The 22,332-nt window shown below is 40.4% G+C and overlaps 1 protein-coding gene across 1 annotated transcript in view; it reads left to right on the forward strand.

Moving 5' to 3' along the window:
- Positions 1-22,332, forward strand: part of itpr1b (inositol 1,4,5-trisphosphate receptor, type 1b) — a 179,430-nt gene that overhangs the window by 93,424 nt on the left and 63,674 nt on the right. The window contains exons 42-45 of the mRNA XM_036559065.1: positions 5,972-6,010; positions 8,340-8,387; positions 10,118-10,247; positions 11,189-11,376. Of these exons, the coding sequence (XP_036414958.1) occupies positions 5,972-6,010; positions 8,340-8,387; positions 10,118-10,247; positions 11,189-11,376 (405 nt within the window). The remainder of the gene's footprint in view (positions 1-5,971; positions 6,011-8,339; positions 8,388-10,117; positions 10,248-11,188; positions 11,377-22,332) is intronic.

Below are 22,332 nucleotides of genomic sequence, written 5' to 3' on the forward strand. Positions count from 1 at the left end.
AGGAGCTTCTTAATTGACTGTGCAGTTGTCAGTGGCTGTCACAATTTCTCAGTTATACTTAATTGCTTGGTTAAAAAAAGGCATAGATTAAAATCTACCTTTTCAATGAATCATCGGTTATTTGTTGGCAGTTTTAATTATAATGCATGCTTTAAATTCTCCCACTTGTCTCTCTTACAGTAGGAAAGCCTGATACACCCATTTGAATACTGCCTCAATGAGTTTTACTTTAATGCAGTAGTTTTAAAGGCTTCCTAGATGATCTTTTTCCATTGAAGCATTGGAATGGTGTTGAATTATTTATCATTATTCAGTTAAAGGGAAATTCCACCAAATTTGAGGAATAATTGAGTTGTTAAGATGTGCACAGTCATTCAGAGTGGTTTAGTGTGAAATGTTCCATTCTAGAGAAACTTAACAAGGTGGAACTGCTCACAGTGGTGGTGATAGGAACCGCATGTCTGAATCTCATAAAAAGTTATTGCATGAAATGGTTACAAATATGTTTCTGGATGCCTGAGACATTGTTTTACAGTAAGTTTGAGATAAGGTTTTGCCCTGAAACATATTTAAAATTCAGTCACATGCAGGGCTTTGTAATGCAAAATAAGACCCAAACAACTCTTTTTTTTTCCCCTAGATTTACCACTGTTTTACAATCATAAACACTACATGTGTGGGTTCACTAGTGGTTTTGAGTAGTGAAATAAAATGTCTCTGATTGTATTGTTCACATTGTGACTTCTGGTTCCTGTCACCTCCACTGTAAGTATCAGAGTCAGTTTCTCTAAAATGAGCTATTTCAGATGAGTCCTTTCTAAATGACTTCACATCTCAACAATTGAATTATGTAGAATTCCCCTTTAAATCCATTCCTTTAAAACTCTCAAAATAATCAATAGGTTGCTTAAGTACTGTTATTATTGATAGTGCTACTCCCATAGTTGTCTTATATTGGAATTACAGTAGTCTTTAACTCATTTGTCTAAAACTTAGGATGTTAAGATACCCAGACTTTGAAACTAAACATTATCACTTCAGTACCTTATGGGGGGCTCAGTGATAAAGCGGTCAGGAGACAAAAAACATGTGGCACAGACTTGGTTCTTGTATACTGTACGCTGTAAGATAGAGTGTTATGACCTGATCAGACAGACACAACTGAGAATAAATGGTTCTGTATGTCATTTTGTAAGTTTTGTGTAGCCTTAAATGAATATGATAGCACAGTTTCATTTATGGACAATTAGCAGTACATCAGTGTTCATCGTTATTCAAATATATGAAAATCGAAACTACTGTTTAGCAATCAATTGTTGAAATAGGGCATGTGTGGTTAGAATTAAAATTAATTAATTACAAAGTAATTATTAATATGATAGTCACCTTCTGTCTTCTGCAGTTTTCTTAGTTTTTTTTTTTACTTAAAGTGAGACATACAACCACAGAAATTGCCAGAACACATGCATCTGATATGGCAGATCGTGATGGCCAAATCTTAGCAGAGATAGAGATGAGCATATGTCTAATGAATTTGTTCTGTGTGGAAGTTTGCGACTGCGTTATGACTGTGTAGGTCAGCCAGTTTTGTTTTAAATCACTCGCACTTAAACACAAAGATGCATCACTAATTAAACAATTAGGTACAGAACAGCTCTTATGTAAACAAATGCTAAACCTTGTGTGCTTTTTTTCATAAAACGTGAAGTATTTTCATATTAAGATTTATGAATAGTGTTCGCACATACTGGTTAATAACACATAATAATTAAGATTCCATACTAAACCAGTGTGCATTACGATGAGCATATTTTTGATGGAAAGTCAAAGCAGAAAATCTCTGGCACAATTTTAAAACTTTTAGATTATGGTGCACGTCATTTAGCTTAATTTGGTAGACTTACTGTCATAGATGCGAGTAAAGACACTGAGTGTCGTATTTGAATTCATATTTTTCCACTATGTTCAGGATCTTGATCTGCAGTTGCAACCACCTCTTTTACTGCCCCCAAACTTTGAATCTACATCAATTTGTAGTAAAGTTTTGGAAGAAATGAAGTATAAAATAGCTTGATTTTGTTGAGGTGTTTTTCTTGTCAACTGATGTTAAGAGTGATAAGCGTAATGTCAGTGGACACAGAGGGACATTCGTTGCTCACACCTTATTAGCATCACACGGTTCTTTTTTCCAGCCGTAGATGCATTTGCAGAAAGGGAGATTCCTGACTGGTAGTGATATTAGTCACTGCACATCGTCGTGCGTCACGGGTCGTTGTGCCCCCCTTTCTGCAGGTGTGTCTGCAGTCTGCAGCTGAGTGGCATTGGAGTTTGCAGAGCAACTGCTTTTCAAAGTGTTCTCGTTCTGTGTGTCCAGAGATGTATGTGCAGAATGGACCGGGCCAGACCCGTGCTGTAGGCAGCGCACCAGCCGTCTGTGCCTCCTTCCTTCAGGCTGCCCGAGTCTGTGCTGTGATTTTGAGCTGCGGCCGCATGTGTATGTCAGATATGTCAGATTTTCAGTGTTGTGTTCAGTAATGTGGACTTTTTTACCCGTTTATTTGTTGTGTTGTCACGTCCGCCGTGATGAAGGTTCTGATCGTTTGCCTTTAATGCAGTAGTGCATGCTTCTTGCTTTGCTAATACACTCCCCTGCACCTGCATGCTTTGTATCTATGACTGTTTGATAATGAGGTTTTGTTTGTAAATTGTTTGTTTTAATATTTTTTTTTCTACACATGCTCACTAATTTAAGAATGAACAATAATAACACAAAAAACAAATAACAATAAAAAAACAAACACAAGCATACTACATATCATGTGTTTAAGGTGTTAAGAGCATTGGAGAGTAAGATCTTTTTACACTTGTTGCAAACTTGCCATACGTGGACATTTATGAACACTTATGTACACAGGTCCACATATTATTATGCATTCAGAAATTTCTGTGTATGACTAATAAGCGTGATGTGTAGAGCGGTATATTTAATGTGTTTGTTGAGGTTTTATAATGTGCTTAATTAAAGATCTTCTCTGTCAGTTGTCAGGAAGATGTAAAGAATTGCAGCAGGATTGCAAACTAGTCAGTAATACTTAAACAGCTGACTGTTTGAAAGTTTTGAATCACTGTCCTCAGTAAAAGCAATCTTGTTCCAAATACAGGTAGATTATGTAATTATTTCAATATGATTCTAAAATTTTAAAAAGCTTCTAACAATTCTTGATGGAAGCTGTAAAAATTAATCAGTGTTTGATGATGAACAGAGCTGTAGATGTTTTATTAAAAACTGAGAAAGCTGTACAGCATCAAGAATGAACTTACAATAAAATTAATATCCGAAGTGCCTCATATTTGAAAAGCAGAAAATCAGATAGTGTTTTATGGTAATTTTGTGAGCAGAAATGACTATAAATAGTAAGGATGTAGCACATACTGCGTTCACTGTGAACACAGCTTTAATGAATGGGTAATCGATAAGGTGCAGGGAGGAAAAAAATAATATAGGTTTACCTTTTTAGGTAACAGCACTGTTGCGCAAAAAAGTATCAGCGAGAAGAGGAATATATTTGAAAATATGTTTAATTATTCAAAACTATTTAAAGGAAATCAGTAATAGGTCTTCGTGTTAGATGAGTAACATAATGGAGACGGCCTCAGATGAGCTACCAAGCTACTAGCTAACTGGTATGTCTAGATGTTGAGGGCTTGTCGTCTTCTCAAAGGAGGTTTTTTTTTTTCTTCTTAGTGGACAAGGTGCCAAAATAATAGTTTGACAGACACATATTTTCACTCTTTCTGGACGTAGCTAACATCACATAGAGTAACTTGTTTAGCCATGTTAGGGAGAAACCTGCACTATCTCTGCCGTCTCAGTCACATCTTTAGCAATGAGCTAACGTTAAGGCACTTGGGTTTCGGAGTAGCAGCGTATAATATTTTACAAACTTGCTCACAAGGATGAGCAAACTCTCCACATTTTACAGTACAGGTTAAAAATAAAATCAGTATTTCACTGAATAGTCGGCCTGTATATTTGACTGTCGTCTTGTGATGAAACATAGTGAATAGCGTAATAGTGATTTTGCTATTCAAATACTGGCACTTCAAACGGTTTGCAAAGTACCCGAGCATCCTAGCACACCCCTAATAAATAGACAATTACTAGTATACAATATTATTTTCTATATCATTGCTTCTTGTTGTTCTCACTATACTTCCTGTTAGGAATAAACCATCAGTTTATGTTTTGGTGTCTAGTGTAAGAACATTTCAAATAACAGTGTATGTACACCGATCAGGCATGACATTATGACCACCTCCTTGTTTCTACGCTCATTGTCCTTTTTATCAGCTCCACTTACTATATAGGAGCACTTTGTAGTTCTACAGTTACAGACTGTAGTCCATCTGTTTCTCTGCATACTTTGTTAGCCCCCTTTTACCCTGTTCTTCAGTGGTCAGGACCCCCATGGACCGTCAAAGAGCAGGTACTATTTGGGTGGTGGATCATTCTCAGCACTGCAGTAACACTGATGTGGTGGTGGTGTGTTAGTGTGTGTTGTGCTGGTCTGAGTGGATCAGACACAGCAGTGCTGCTGGAGTTTTTAAACACCTCAGTCACTGCTGGACTGAGAATAGTCCACCAACCAAAAATATCCAGCCAACAGCATCCTGTGGGCAGCGTCCTGTGACCACTGATGAAGGACTAGAGGATGACCAACACAAACTGTGCAGCAGCAGATGAGCTATCGTCTCTGACTTTACATCTACAGAGGTAGGTCACATCTGACAAGGTAGGAGTGTCTAATGGAGTGGACAGTGAGTGGACACAGTGTTTAAAAACTCCAGCAGCACTGCTGTGTCTGGAGGTGGTCATAATGTTATGCCTGATTGGTGTACATAAATAATTGCAAACTTTAAATCGGTAGTGCGTGTACACACGTATCGCTGTTGTTGGAAGAAAATCTCAGAAATTATAACTTTACAGGAAAAACCTACTTTTCTTTTAATGTAAGTCAGTGGTACCAGACCTTTTTCCAAGTAATTTTGGGTCGTTTCTTTTGGTTCATTCTTCATGAAATTTACACACAATGTAAAGGACAACAGGCATTTTCAAACGATGTGAAAAACTGAAAAACGGAGATATGAGGTTTTCTTCTGACAGCAGCGATATACGTACTAAGGACAGGTCAAGGTCTAGCCTGGTCTGACAGTAGTGCGTATCTACTCAGTCCATAGTGCACCATTCTGTACGCAGTAAAGACATGGTTTATAGGTTTTTCAACATTTTACTGCTGTGTTCTCCTATTCAAAGATGGGAACCAATTTAAATTCTGTCTTTCCTCTAGAGTGTTTGTTATGCTCCCTTATATGTCTTGTAGAGAGAATTAATTGGGCCAGTATTTAGGTTGGGGTTTAGCCTAATCTACTTTCTTTATGTCATTTCTGAAAGCTAGGACACACAGCTCTAGGATGATTCTTAACCACGCTTACTGATTAGTCTCAGAGTGAACCTGTGAACAGATAGAAAAGTATAGAAAATGAGCAAACCTCTCCCTTAAGCCCTTTGTGTTTATGTACAGACTGTGTGTGTTGAGTCTAGTCCGTGAGATGACCTATATGATAATTCTTTCACTGTGTAAACCACAAGACGTCTTTGGTTCCTAATATAGCCACTCCATGAGGACCCTTAGGACTGAATGCAGAATTAGTGCTGTATATTAATGTTCGTGTCAAGTCAAGTTTGCCTGTGTTCCTCTTAGATTCCTCCAGGGCTAGTCTGGTGTCATGTGCTCTCTCTGAACAGCACATGACTGACTGTTAACATAGCCATGACCAGACCAGTCTTTGAGCCTTTTATATACCAAAATATATTCTTTGTCTTGCATTTATGTACACACCCTCAATGCATAACAAGTTAGAGGTGGTTCTATGTGCACTGACTAACTTGCAGCTCTTTTGTCTCCATTAGCTGGTCCCTCCTCCTCCTGAGCCAGAGGGCCTTGCTGAGGTGTGTTCAACACCCATATTCGTGTCTGTGCTTTTTGCACAGGTGCACTGCTGGAATATGGGTCGTTGCAGAGAGTAGTCGATCAGTCCTATAGGTCCCTAACATGTAGATGCATTTCATTAGTGCTGCAGTCCTCTATCAGAGCCATTCCTGCTTGCACCAACAAGAAACCCAGGCATACACCGCCTTATCAGACCCCATCAGAGCCATTCCTGCCCACGTGCTGGGATACAACTTGCATATAAAGATGCATGCATACACATACACATACACATACTCAAACAAGCACACAACGCCTCAAAGCTTTTCCTCTCTGTGCAAATGATATATATACCACTGACATTTTTTTTTATTCTTGGCTTTGGAAATGCATTTAATACACACATACAGATACACAGCCAAAGAGCCCAATCACTGGACCCATATGCAAGAACTGAAGATTGACACAATAACCATTTTTTCTTATACCAATGTTAAAGGTCTGCACAGGCTTGAAATTAAAGCCCGAACCCAACTTGTCCGCTTGGCTTTGAGAAAATGCCATGCTGGGATCAGCTGGCATTTTACACATCTGTAGTAAGCTAACAGTATTTATCACTACATTTTTATGGAATTTGTACCTGACAGACAGCAGCGTACACCCTCCTGATCAACTGTTTATCTGCTATGACCTTTTTACCAAACTACCACAGCCCTCTTTTCATCGTTATGGTGGGATTATGCCTGATGTGTCAATAAATTTCATCAATGGTTTCGTTTAGGGGCACGTTCACCTAAACTTTGAAGCTATTCCGAATGTTGCTATTGGCTATAACAATTCTAGAGAGAGCAAAAGAGAGAATATTTGTGACGGTGTGTGTAATTTATGTAGACATATTTCTTCAAATAAAAAGAAAATCACTTATTAGAAAACAAACCCAAGCTTGACTTGAGCCCAATGTTGTATGTGAAAAAATCTTCCTGAACCAGGCTCAAAACGCATATTTTGTCAAGGCCCATATGGATTGAGGTAGCACTGACACCTTGAATATCAGCAGAAGCAGATAATAAGCCACTATTTTTTCTTAAATAACTGATAATATTTAAAATGAGCTTTTTTAAAATTGAAGCACAAGCTCAAACTAAGTAAACACTGTACTACCCCACAGAAATAAATACACAGTCATTTTATGGTAGATTTCTAACAGTGCTGCATTTTTTCCCTCCGATATCCCATCCAACATTTTCTGCTGATGTCAGCTTAATACCGGTACCTGGTATCGGATTGGCGCCATCTCTAACGTGAACAGTTCATTTTTCCTGAATGGATCTGCTCTTTGTTAGTAATGGTGCCATGACCTCTTTCTGGTCTCTTGGCCCAGCTCACACGTCCGTCCATGCCCTTCTTTTTTAGCAGTATTCACATTCTCGTCCTCAATTTGGGGTGGGGTTATGGGTGGGAGAATGTTGTGTTTTGTTTGTGTGTGTGTGCGCAAGTGTGTGTGTCTGGGTGTTTTTCCATGGCAGATGGGGGCATAGGCTGTGCTCTGTGTCACTAGTGCACAGACTCTATTATGTAATCTGGATAAAGCATTTTTTTTTCCTTTTTTTTTCTTTTCTCTCTCTTCCCTCACTCCTGGCTGGCTTATTTCACCCTGGCAGCCTCGGCCGCTCTTATGTAATTAACATGGTTTTGCTCTGCCCTACGCCACTCCACAGGGACCAGAGAGCTCAGAGCCAGTCCACTCTTCTAAAATGACACCACACACATACAGGGCACAGGGCACTGATCAGTCAATTGTTTTGGGTATTGATACATCTAAATAAGTATCCTCGAAATTTTGACTGCACTTGCAAGGGCTTGGTTTCTAGACAGATGTTAAACCTAATCTTATAAACTCTCCGCTGAGAATACTTTTTTAAGCCTTACATTTTAGCTTTTGTCTTAAAACCAGACCTCAGTCAAAGATGGAGAAATATTTTTTTTTATTTGTTTTGGCGGTACACCCTTCATCCCATTCTTACCAGGGTTATGTGATGTTGTTAGATGAACCACTGCTTGTTTTGTCTTACACAGCCATGCACGGTTATGTTTCACTTGAACCGGCTCCCTCCCATCTCCCACACACACACACACACACACACAGACACACACACACCTCATGTCCTTCATTTAACTGCATGATGTAATCTGTCCCACTTTTCCTGCATGTCATGAAAATGACTAATGTGCACCGAATTAATCCCTCCTTTCTTTTCTGTTCTCCCGGATACTTTTTTTCTCCCAATCCCCCTCCTCCTGCCTCCTTCCTCCTCCTTTCGGCTTCCTGCTAACTCGCCTTGCTCTCAGGATCTTGATCCCAACCAGCCCCAGAAGCAACTGGAGGATCAGAAGCGGGTAGGTAGCTTCACGGCCCGAACCATGACCTGAGAGTGTGGCCCCTGCTGCAGCAGCATGCCCCCATTTGCACACCTGCACACGCTGCTACCTCTACTAATTGCCTTCTCATGGCTGCTTCCACTAGGGAATTGCCCACTGTACATACCAGTGTGTTCTTGTATGAACATTTTGTATGAATCTTGAATCTTGTATGAATAGTTTTAGGTTTTGTAATGGAATCTGAATACTTTGAGCTTATGTAAGGTCCTGTAATGATAATACAAAGATGTGCATACAATATAGCGAATGCTGTAGTGCAAAGACGTGCATATAGTATACAGTGTGAGAAGTTTCTGAGAAACCTTCATGGCTGCACATTTAGAACTTGAAATTTAAATTTCCAGGCTTGTTCACCCTAAATCTTATTGTTTAGTAACTACATGAAAGTGGATGTGTCATTCAAGTCATTATTGTGGGTAATAAAAAATTTGCATCTGTTGTCAGTTTATGGTCATTTAAAGGGTTAGCCACTAATTTGAGGTTAGGCCCAGTTTTCAGAAAGTACCATTCAGATCATTTCATATTAACTTTGAAAGCTCTTTTCAGAAGTTATTCCAACATTGTGTCTAAAAAAGTTGGGACGCTGTGCAAAATGTAAATAAAAATAGAATGAAAGAGTGTGCAAATCATTTAAACCCTATATTTAATTGAAAATACTATAAAGACAACATAACATGTTAAAACTGAAAAATTATATTGTTTCTTAGGAAAATTGTACTCGTTTTGAATTTGATGGCAGCAACATGTTTGGAAAAAAGTTGGGGGACAGGCTACAAAAGGCTGGTAAAGTTGTGCAATACTAATAAATAATAATAATAAATGAATAATAATGAAAAACTGGCAACAGGTCATGATTGGGTATAAAAAGAGCATCCCAGAGAGTCTTTCAGAAGTAATTATATTGGCAGTTTTTTTTTTTTAGCATTGCCCAACTTTACCAGCCTTTTGTTGCTCCTCTCCCAACTTTTTTGAAACATATTGCTGGCATTAAATTCAAATTGTGTATATATTTTTCAAAAAAAATTTAATTTCTCAATTTCAACATTTGATGTATTGTCGTTGTAGTATTTTCAATTGAGTACAGGGTTTAAATGATTTGCACATCATTGCTTTCTGTTTTTATTTACATTTTGTACAGCATCCCAACTTTTTTGGAAACAATATTGTAAAATCTTTGTTCATTGACTTTTGGACGAGACCCTTTCCCACAGCAATAATGAGAGTTGCCCCTTTAGAAGTCACCTGTTAGAAGATTTGCGAAGAGCTTTGGGTTTTTAACCATCCCGTTTTCAATCACTTATTTAAGGTTAAAGGTTTCAATCACCAAGGTTAATAAACTTAAAGTACATGAAATAGTCTTCAACAAATAAGATCTCCTGATTTCTCTCTGTGCTCATATACTTCCTTTCATGCACTGTGTTTGCCCAAATGTAAATGAATTAATAAATTCATATAATAAGATTGTTAGGTGTCGTGAATGTGTGTTTTGCTAGTGTAATCGCAGCAGAAAGGCAGAGTCTGGGTGATTTATTTTTAAAGGGTTTTTTGGTTTGTTTTTTGTTTATCGTGTTTGTTTTTATTATTTGTTCAGAAAGGGACAGGAGCAGATTCATCACCTCTCAGATCAGTCTAAGAGGTGATGTCACATATTTACTCTTCTTTGACTCCACCCCCTTTCCCGTTACCAGGGTGAAGCTTTGAGGCAGATCCTGCTCAACCGTTACTATGGCAACTTCAAGCCAGGGGGGCGAAGAGACAGCCTGACCAGCTTTAGCAATGGACCCCTGGGTCCGGGGGGACAGAGCAAACCTCCCGCAGGTGTGTGTTTATTTATAGTACACAATTAACATAGGTGTGTGTATTTATTTATTTATTATAGAAACAATACAGATAAACATTTTTGAATGAAATATGCAATGTAATATATAGATCATGTATTTATAGTTAGTAGTGGAAGCTAATTTGCAGCACCTATCCCTGGGGCTGGTAAAGTATATTACATACAGACTCAATGTTACCATATCAAATCATAAATCAACTAACCTTTCTAAGCACAGGCACATACCTTGTAGACTGGTTTAGGCCAAGGCAACCAACGTGTCCTAGACCGTAGAGTACAATGAAGGCCAGTCAGTATTACAAATCTCAGAGGACTACTCATCCTTCCTTCGGTTCATCCTTACTTCTTTCTCATTATCCCTCTGTCACTGTCTCTACTTTCATCTACCTTCATCCTTCTACTCCCGTCCATCTGTCCTGTCGTTAAATCTCATCTCTTCACCTTGCGTCTGCCCATCTGTTTGTCCTTCTATCTCTCTTCACCCTGCCCTTGTCACCCTTGGTTATATGCTGCCTTTACCATGTAGTCAGCGCCAGCTCTGCTGTTGCCAGGCAACGGGAACAGGGTGCCCACGCTTCCTGTGGGAATAGCCTGCGGACACACCTACTGAAGGAAGTGTGCTTGTGTGTCCAAATGTGTGTATGGATATGAAAAAGTGAAAAAATAATCAAAATAGTGTAAAATGTTGCAGCAAAGTGTGGTTATTATGTCTGTAATGTCAGTAATGTCCTACAGTTGCTTACGTTCAGTGTATCTAAGTAATAACGATGCTGAGTCATTAGGCCCTTTCTTTCTTTCTTTCTTACTTTTTTTTCTTTCGTTCTTCACTTGGCCTTGTGTATCTGTTTCTTTTCCTGAGTCAAAAATTGAACGTGCTTCTGGTCCTAATCTAGCCTATCTGTCCTGCTTTCATTCTCAGCAGCAGCTGGAGGTTCAGGGGCCACCCGTGGGGAGATGAGTTTGGCCGAAGTGCAGTGCCACCTGGATAGAGAAGGTGCATCTGACCTCGTCATCGACCTTATCATGAATGCCACCAGCGACCGCATCTTCCAGGAAAGCATCTTGCTGGCTATTGCTTTGCTTGAGGGAGGAAACACAGTCATACAGGTGGGAGCCAAGATCCATACTATTCCATTCTGTGGTGCTGCTTTCTGTTGTTTACTTATTCTGCCTTTATATTGCACTTGTTCCTGTGCATCTTTCACAAGGACATTGCTGGGTGGTAAGTGAAAGAAAAGTTACAGCACTTAGGAACAGTTTTTAAGGACTCATATCATGGAAAAACAAATTTCCCTTCCTTTTTTTTTTAAATAAAGTTTGTGTTAGTATGTAAACTTTGTCAAAGTTTCAGAATATGCTGTTCTCTGCCTAGTCTATACAGTCCATATATGGAAACCACACTGCAAAAACAGTTTTGCGGTTTTGAATTCATCGCTGCTGTGATATTATGAGAACTAACTCATTTACGTATTTAATTATATATTACCTATTCAGCTTACAGTAATTAGGCTCCACCCATTATTGGGGCTGGGGTGTATATGGCAGATGTGCACTACACTCAAAGATACACAAAGAGGGTTCAGAGAGGGTTTCAGTTCAGTTAACTGGATCAGATTGATTGGATAGAATTGGCTAGACATCATGTGATTGATCATGAGTGTTTAGGCTGTGTTCTGGAGCAGCAGGATGGTTTAGGAAGAAGGGCAAAGGGGACAAGAGGAGAGGGCTGAACAGCAGGGAAGCAGAGTCAGTCTTGGTTGGCCAGGCCTATGGTAAGAGAGTGAGGATGGGCAGGATAGAGGAGAAGCGGAGCCTAGAGCAGCGGCATCCTGTTCATATTTCACCTCTTCATATTTTGTCCACCAGTGCATTCTCTTATTGGCAGATGTTAATAAATATAGTTGAACAAGCTTTACAGAACTTTGGTAAAACTCTTTGTTAAATAGCAAAACTCCAGCCATAGTTCATTACGGTGAATGTACCCAAACTTGAATTTGTGGCCACAGCATGGATTGGTCAGTTCCTGTCCATCTTAACGTGAGTTGAATCAGGTTTGTTTGAGCAGGGAAATCACCAAACTGTGCTGGATTCTGGCTCTCTAGGACCAGAGCTGGACAGCCTTGACTTACAGAGAAGAATATATAGAGAGAGCAAAGTGTACATAGAGGTAAAAAGGCAGAATCAAACAGATGGATTAATATGTTAAGAGCAGGAGAGGTGCACTAATCGTCTTCTGGGATCACTCCAGCAGCTTCTCACGTCACTGTCTGCACACCCCCCCTCACCCACCCACCCCCCTGTGTTGCTGTGGCAACCCGGCAATCCGCTAACCTCACAGCAAGGTTGGGGGGCGGTGGAAGGAGAGAGCGATTGTAGAGCAATTACATTTCATTGCTCGGCAAGGCTTATTGGTTTTGTATGCATTGTTTTGTGTGTCTGTTGTGTTATGTGTATGCATTAGCCTGTGTGCGTGTGCGCTTGCACAAACAGATCCTGTTGCGTAATGGGCTTGTTATTTGCATAGCCATTCTACCTGATGCTCCCCCGACTTCCAGCAGGCTCTCACACAAAGCTGCTCACATGAGTGCCTGTTACATAAGCCAGACCTGGCAGAGAGAACACACACACACGCAACAGTGCACCTACGCCAAACACACACACGCTTAAACTGGGTCGCTGCTCACTGCCGGAACCAGGGCAGAGAGAGAGAGGGAGATCAATAAAGAAAGGGGGAGACAGTAAGAGAGTAGAAAAAATTGCTGAATTAAATTGATTACTTGATTCAACTTGATTACATGGCTTAAAATTTCTTTCTTGATGAATCGCAATCATTAGTTGGCAGTTTTTTGATGATAATACGTATTATCTCCTACTGCTCTCATTTACGTTAAGAAATGATTTTCGATTGACTCACCCACTTATATACATTTAACGCAGTAAATTAATTAATTTTTTTAACCCTGTTAACACATTTTCCAAGTTTGACCCTATGAACGTGTGCAGTTCCAGCCTGAAGCCCAGTTGCTTGTGCCCTGTTGCTAAGACTCTGACTGATGCCCTTTTGGTCATTCCACTGATGGCTGTCTTGATAGTCATAACCAGCTACTGCCACTGTAGGTTTGTTTATCGGTCTTAAATAAGCAAACAAAAGCACTGATGCCAGCAACGTCAGTAATATCAGTAAAGTAAGCACTGGAGGACACCTTCTGCAGACTTGCTGGACAGTGCTCGTGGGAGAGCTATAGATAAGTCAGCGAGCAGCAAACTAAAAAGCAAAGTGGGAAGCTCCATTTCCCCCCAAAACAAGACTTAATGTAGCGGTATGACACTGTGAGAGTTGCAGTTGTGGTGTGGGAATATGCAGCCACTGTTGCTCTTGCTGGATGCCTTTCATCACATGTTCACAGGAAAAAAAAAATGTTATTGAATTCCTGAAAGTGATAAATACATCCTGATGAAGGTTATTTTATTTATTCATTGTTATTGTTCGGTTAAGTCTGTTGTTGTTATATTTTGGTCTTTTTTTAAAAGCTTGGATTTCTTGATTATTCATAAAAAAATCAACAGGTTATTTTTGATAATGACAGCCCTAAAGAGTGGTGAATGGCAACTGGTATGTTATTTTCTCTGTTGGGGTTCCAGACTGTGAGCTACGCTTTTTTCATCGAATGCGATTCTAAGGCTGAGGTTGTGTGCCCCGAAGAAATTCCCTGCCACGCAGAGGTGGTTTGGAGGCCTCCTGCACTTGTACAGCATCTGACACGATTACACAGTCATCTCTGGGGTTTGTTAAGGACGGATGTCAAAAGCCACATGAGAGAGCGTGCGCGTGTTTGTGCGCGCGAGTGTGGAGGGTGTGAGGTGTTTCTCTCTCTAGGGTTAAGAGGGGAATTACAGCTCTTTACTTGTTTTAAGAGGATTTCTGCTCTCCTTCTGCTCTGTTTGTGCTTTTTCAGTGAATTCGCTCTCTCTTCCTCTCTTTGCTCAGTCGCTTCCTCTCCGCTCTTTCTCCTTGTTCTCTCTTTCTCTCTCTTTTGCTCTCATTCTCCTTTTCCGTTTCTTCTTGTCCTCTCTTTCTCCTCATTCTCTTTCATTCTCTTTCATAGACAATCATGATTGTCATAATTGGCATTTGAATGATTTTGAGTATTTATTTATTTATTTTCATTGTAAGCAGCCATTAAAGTACAGGCCTAAAGTCACCAAAGTGGATGATTAGCTATCTTGCTTTCTAGCTGTCCGTATTTAGTGGCTCCCAACTAATGACAGAAAGAGCTCAAATAAACAAACATAACTCACCGCTGCCCTTTTAAACTGTTAATGACAAGCATCAAATAAACAAACATTACTCACCGCTGCCCTCTAAGACCCTGCTTACACCTTGCATTAAGGTGTTTTGTGTCTGGATCATATCTGGATAGACTTTGGCCGGATTCTATTTACACTTTTCACCAAAATGAGTCCCCAGTGTGACCAGATTACGTTCGATTTTTGTTCCCACGTGAAAAGCATGTCAACACACACGTCGTTTCCGTTTAACTTTAGTTTACTCTTTTTCCCTTACGATACAAGTGGGCCAGTTTGGCTTGGAAACTATCATTGGCCTAGAATAGATGAAGGCTCCTGTTTTGAGGCTAATTTCAGTTTTGCGAATCTGCATATCCTTCATCTTTTGTTTCATTGTTTATTCTCTCATCTGCTAGTTAGCGCTCAGTAGATGCTTCTCTGCTTACATAATTGTATACAGATAACGAAAACGCACTTACACTTGTGTCAAATGTGGTCAAGATCCATCTCTGACCACCTCCCAGCGTAGTTTGTGTGATCTGATTGTAATGCGTTTATAATGCGTCCTGAGGGTGTTTACTGGTGCCGTCGAAAGATGTTACCAAATATCAAATCAACAAACATTACTTACTACAGCTCAGTAAAGGTGTTAGCCAACATCAAAAAATAAACATTACTCACTGCAGCCCCCCTAAAGGTGTTCACCAACGTCGAAAAAATAAACATTCATCACCGCCCTCTAAAAATGTTAACAAACATCAAATAAACAAACATTGCTCACTGCTGCCCTCAAATGGTGTTATTAACAAACATCAAATAAATAAACATTACTCCACCTTCTAAAGGCATTGCAGCCCCAAGTCAGAAGCTAGAACTTTTTGTTTTTGTAAGACTCCTGACGTCTCAAAAAATGTTTTTATGCATTCTTTTATTTACATGAAGCCACGTTTTCAAACCAACTAATGAAAACACACCCAATAATTGTTAACTCACATTGTTAGCTTAGAATTAGCTCATAATTGTAATTAGTTTAAATAATAGTGATGAAGTGATTGTGTAATAATTGACAGGCCTACTCTTTCATTCTCTGTCTTCTTTTTCTATCACATTCCCTCCTTTTCCGTTTTGTTCTTTCTTTTAGTCCTCCGTCTCTTGTTCTCTCTCTTGCTCCCTTTCTCTCCCTTCTATTCATCCACTGTCTCTCACTGTCACCTTGTCACTGACCAATCTGTGTGTTGCGGGCTGGTCTGACAATGACCATAATGTACCTTAATTTCACATCCTACATCCCACACATACACACACACTCACCTATTACATCATTCTCAAGGCACCCACTGGGCTTGAGTCAAGGTCTGGCCTTTTTTGTCCATTAGTTTCCATGGTGATGCTGGCGTGACTCACTGTCCCAGCTACCCAAGGTGTGTGCATGCATGCAAAGCTTCAGTTATCTTTCGCTGTAGCGGTTGACCAGTTGCTGCTTCTTTCTCGCTCTGGTATTTCAGGCCTGCTAGGGCCGTGGCCTGATTCACCGTAAACCCCCTAAACAGGCCCTCTTTGTTGCAGGTGCGTATATGTGACACTGGGTGAATCTAAATGGTATCAGTAGATGCATCACATTGCTGCGTGTTGCGTAAGAAGAGGCCTGCTGCCCTGCTTCTTTGACAGAGGAGCTTTTTGTTTCAGGGCAGCGAAATCAGGACAAAAACATGCTCGCTCATTTCTCCCAGTGCTTGGCTTGTTTGTTTGTGTGTGTTTGTTTTCGAGGTAATCCAAGGTGGTAGCCGGGCCAACAGAGACTGCTGCCATGGAGGGAGAGGGAGGGGTAAGATGGAGAGAATGAGAGAGAAAGAAAAAAAGGAATAGTGGATGGAGAAAATGGGAGAGAATCATAGAATGAGGAGCAGAGCAGTGAGGTGCGCATATGTGTGTCAGCAGTGAGCAGAAAAAATATTTTTGCGAACCCAAACAGAAGTGGGCCAGGTCACAACCCCTGGTACCTCCGCCTCGCTCCACTGGCCCGTGTGTGTGTATGTGTGACTGCATGTGTGCTGGGTTACACCAACAGTCTTCACATGCCGGTGTTTTTCAACTACGCCCTAGCTGGACTTGCTAACCTCACTAATTAGGGACTTTCCTATGCAGAAGCGTTATGCAATACAGACATATACTTAAACAGAGAGAGAGGATAATGTGTTTTGTCGGTCGCTCTCTTTTTGAAACTGGCATGGCTGGTCAGTGCCCATTAGCGAAAAGGCTAAATGCAGAAGCAGTGCTTGTGCTAAGCCCTCTTGGCTAGACTCTGCCAGCCACACATGCGGTGTCACTTTCAGTTGAGAATGCTTAAAATTACATTGACACCCGTTCACTCTTGATTTTGTAATGGAGAGATGATACTGAAACCCTGTTATGAAATGAAAGAGCAGATTTGCTTATAGTTTTGCCTGAAGCATCTGTAACTCTGCAGGTGTTACTGTGGAAAAAAGGCTGCTGATTAGCTGCTGCAGGCTCACAAACTTTCCACCAGAAAGCCTGGGGCAAATGCACACAGATATGTTTTATAGGACATACTTGTTTGTCTCTTTAAAGGGAACTTGTGAGACCACATCTGCTTTTTTGTTGGTAACACTTTACCATAAAACCAGGCCTTGGTAACTGAACAGAAACTTTTCAACAGGGACAAACTTTAATTGCTCACTATTTAATACAAGCGGTTTGGTATTTTTTAACCTATTTGAGGAGCTGCACGCTGCTGCTTTAAACTTACCCATTTAAACTAGTGAGAGAAATTGCTTACGTTGCTGCTGTAGGGCTTCACCTAAAGTGTATTGTGGGGTTAGCCTCTTGCCTTGTTTCCTCACTGGAAAGTGAGTTGTTTTCACCTTCCTGGAAAGTGAGTTGTTTTCACCTGCCCACACTGATGTTTCTGATGACGTCCACAGCCTTTGTACTTTTAGAACACTGGCCAACTGTATTTCATTAAAACAGAGTTTAAATGTGGCTTTGAGTTGCTGTCAGATAGGGTTGTTACAATACCCAGAGTTTGGTAGTCAATACAAGTACCAGTGAAATTTGACAGTTCTTAATACCAATTCGATACCATAGCAAAAACAGAAGTACAAACAGAAGCAAAAACCATTGAGCACTAATTTATTTAGAACTCAAAATATTTCCTGAATTTCTGCTAGACAGCAGATCAAACTGAACCACCACTGGACACAGTTAAAGGAAAACACTGCAGTGCATATTGAAATCTGTGTGTGGAAGTTGAACGATTGGGCCTCCATCAGGGACGCAGGCAACAACGTTTTTTAAGCAACAACCAATTGTCGTCAAGAGGAGATCTCAGATCAGAGCAAACTGCACCATACAAACTCAAACCACCATAATTGGAAAAGATGTCTTTTTTGCTTTGTCTTTTTTGTTTAAGGTATGTTGGTGCTGGTTCAGGGGCGTAGCCGTGGTGGGGATGCTTTCGTTCCACCTACCCCAAAAGTCCAAAGACCCCCCCCAAAAAAATTCTAATTAAATCATACTGTAACTTGATTGTTTACCGATAATTAAATTCATTATTACTGCTCTAACCTGACTAATATTGTCAGAATCAGTTTCTGTGGTGATGTAATGTAATTGATCTAATGGCTGTCATGAGGAACAGCAGTTGTTCATGTTATTTGTCAAACACAGATGACATGAGTAGTGGATAGTGGAAGTACTGGACAAGAGGGCCTGTGTAATGCGCTGTTGTTAATAATGTAATAGTAGCATCAGGTCAAAGGCTGACCTAGGTACGGTACCCTGTGCTTGTAATGAAAAGGTCCACTTTTTGGCGAAAAAGACCCACCCGTTCTAGTAGGCCGCCTACCCCCCTTTGGTTGCCATGTTTTTTAGTGTGTGTGCCGAGTAACCAACCTGCACTTAGTCAGACAGGATGTTGGGACCAATTCAACCACTGCCATAGCAAAAACAGAAGTTACACTTTTAATGTCAATACTTTTGACATCCCTGATCTGAAATAATGGTAAATTGTCAGGAGATCTCCAGTTTGAGGCCTGATGATGCTAGGAATCCACAGAGAGCATAATGTGCTTAATTGAAAGTAGTGCTGGGATAATGTTTATGAAAATGAAATTACAAAAAAAATAATTAAAGGTTGGTACATATCTGGCTTATCTCTAGACATACTGTGCATCATGAAAATACATGGTGATATTTATTTCCTACTTCTAATAGATTTTAAGAATACAGTGTGAAGAAGTAGTGTGTTACAGTTGAAATGCATTTGGAATCTACAGTAGAATGTAACTGGCTGTGAAGTATGATGCTGTCGTTGGCCAAAAGCCCAAATCTGTGGGCCAGATATTCATGACCACTGAAAGAAAGAGATCAGACAGGATGTGCTCAGCAGTGACTAATATTAGCAAGCAAAAAAAGGAGAAAGGAAAAATATGAGAGAGAGGAGAGAGAAATAAAGAAAGAGAGGGGGCAGGAGAAGCAAAGATGTGATAAAGCTGGAGCTCTGGATGACCCATGACGGAAGCATCCGCCCACTCTTTCCTGGCAGCTACAGAGAGTGGGCTGCAAACACCAAGGTTCTTACGGTCATGAAAATCCTGGAAAAGTCATGGAATACAGGAATTTGGTTTTCTAGGCCTGAAAAATGTCATGGAAATTAATAAGTGCTGGAAAAATCATGGACTTTTCTGGACTTTCCTCCATGTGGTTCATCATCTCATCACATGTAAAGTGCTGAAGACTGTAGATTGCAAAAAGCACAATAATGTATTTGCACGTGGACCAGCTTTACTAATATTCTGTTAGTATGAATGTCAGCTTGCTGAGGTGTAGCATTCAGGAAGTGCATGTTGTGGATAATGTTTTGACATTCGGACACTGGAGAAGATAAATTAACAAGTCAAATGTAAGAGTAAACACACACCGCTGCTGCTTCTTACACCAAGACCTGCGTGATCTAGCTTCTTCACTGTGAGTCGAGCTAGGTTTGTACTTGATGCATTGTAAGTATGTCAGAAATGATGCAATCGCAACCTCAAACCCCATGCACTGGCCCCACCTCTGAATTTTTGTAACTTGGCGCTCATTGCACACATGGCCCTTCATTCAAAATGAATGAATTTGAAGGGAGTTCGCTGAGCAGGTTTGCCTCTACAGGCGCTTGTATGATACCTTGATCATACCATATCAGAGAAAACTGCAGCGACGGAAGCGCTACATTAAACGCTGACTTGTTCGCTTCAGGTTCCCACGCCATCTGCAGAGTCTTGCTGTCCACCTAGTCATGATGTACGCACATGCACAATGCGTCTGTGTCAAGTGTGATATAAGACGCTTAACCACTCTTAACAAGCAAAACCGACGGACATGTTTGCGCATAAGAATATGGGGTGACGGAGGAGTCAAAATAAAATATATATGCTTTGTAATTATGCAACATTAATGTATTGAGCAAAATGACTCTTTTCTGAGGTAGGATTATTAAAGCTGGTGCAGAAATCCATATGTGGGTCGGATTTCAATGTCACTCGCGGTCATTCCATTTAAACAGCATTTTTACCTGCTGACTAATATTTATTATTTATTATTAATATTTCATTAGCATATTTTTCCTCTCGAAACAGTGGTCTATATGATAAATTAGTACGGTGTGGTCAATATTCAGTATCATGGTAATTTCAAACATATCACAGTATTATGCTCAGTTGAATTTAAAGTTTAACATTAATAAAGTTAATGAACCCATGCATCCTAAGTTTCCTTTTATGTGGATTTTAAGCAAATGTTAAATTAGTTAAATGTAAACCATCAAAGATTGCATACCATGAGCAAAGTACACAAAATTAAATGGCCCTTGTCTATCAAATATAGCTCTAAAAATCTTACTAAAACAGAAAATGCTATGTCAGTATCTCAGCTTGCTGGCATAGATGATATATCGCCCAACACTATATTTGGAATGGAAATTTCATTATATGTCATAGAAAAGTCATGGAATTCCACTGTTTAAAAAGTGCACGAACCCTGAAACACAGCCCTCTCTCTCTTCTCTGACCATGGTGTCTGCACAGTTTCTCTTGTATCAAAATAAAAAAATATAAAAGGGATAAAAATGATCTCCTGGTGTAGATCTCATTAGACACTACACAACTGCACTTGTAATAATCTCAAGCCAAGCACCCTAAATCATTCCCCAGTGCGCTAGATTCAGACAGGCATATTTTACGCAGCATGAATACAGAGACAGATTGATTACAAACTAAACATAAGTAGGCAAATCACTTAATAAGGAAATGCCATCTTCCTGCTATCGGTGAGTTTATTTGCTTCACTTTCTCCCCAGGGCACTGAAGGATTGTATTTAGCCATTGTCTGAAATTTGCGCAAAAGCCAAAGTCCAGCATCCCATGGGCACTAGAGAGCATGTACCCATGAGAACAGATAGAAGTTTAGATAGTGCTGGGTGGATCACTTTCTAAAGAACGGAATTTATGTAATACGTGTCATAACAAAACTTCCCACAAATCTCTTTCGTTCTTGCGTTCTTTCACACAGTGTAAGGAGCAGCTTTATAGATAGACTAAGATAGTAGCATTCCATGACTTTGACACATTAATTTTTTTTATGCTCTTTCCCAGTTTTTTTTTTTTGTTTTGGAGTGGAGGTGGGGTATGGGGGTTAAATTTGGAAGTTGTTCTCCACCCACTTGCCTGTCTGTTTGCGACACGCCTGCAGGCTTGGAGGTTCCTAAGAAAAGTATAAATAGAGTAGAATTGTATGACAGGGCAGCTGGGAAGTCTCCTCTGTGCATTTGTTAGTGGGGGAATCATAAGTGTTGAAGAATGGCCCGAATGAGGAGAATGAGGTTCATTCTTGAATCACAAGAGTCCAAGAGGGTACAGCTCTCCAGCACACTGCTGTCAACTTTGTCGCCGGGGCCTTGTTGTGAACATTTGTGTTGTGCTTGGTTCTCTTTTGAAGTAATCTCGGGTTCTCCATCGGTTGGTTCTGAGTTGTTCGTCACTAATCAACATCAGCAGGTTCAAGTAATGTGCAGCCAGAGAGAAGAGTCAATAAAGTTTATCTCCGATGCTTGTGGCATCATGTCAGCATTTTTCTGTCTACCACCATTAAGTAATTTTTTAGCTTCGTGTCACTATGGCAGACACAAACCCGGTGAAGAGGGTTCCTCCTCTGACTCGCTGTGGCCGTGGAGTTGTGTTTCACAGAGGTTTCAGGTCACTGGCCGCACCTGTTGCCTGCCACCCTTGCACACGCATTCCATTAAACATTAGCTCCTGACCTACATAACTTCTACAGAAACAGACTGGCACTGGCCTGCGCCCATATGTGTGATGGTCAGATAAAAGCAAACCACACACACATACCCGCACACGCACACCCACACGAACACAGACATAGATACATGGACGCACTCTTTTGGACTTTGAAATGGTCAGATATGTCCTTGAAGATCGCCCGTATACTCATAAAGCATGCTGTACGTCTGTGTGTAGGTTATGTAATAAACAAGTACTTTCCCTTACGAGGCCCTGCTGGTTATTACACACTTTAACGCCCCTCTCCTCACTCCCCCCATCACATAATGAAGGGGAACAGGTGTGAATGCTGCGATCCAACTGGCATGAGAGACAGAGAGGGAGGGAGGGGAAGGCGAGAGAGATGGAGTTATCAGAGACGACGGCTCCAGTACAGTGCTGGCTTCAGCCTTATTTACCTCTAATAATTTCTACTATCTGC

Source organism: Colossoma macropomum, unplaced genomic scaffold, assembly GCF_904425465.1.
Source record: "Colossoma macropomum unplaced genomic scaffold, Colossoma_macropomum, whole genome shotgun sequence".
Lineage (NCBI taxonomy): Eukaryota > Metazoa > Chordata > Actinopteri > Characiformes > Serrasalmidae > Colossoma > Colossoma macropomum.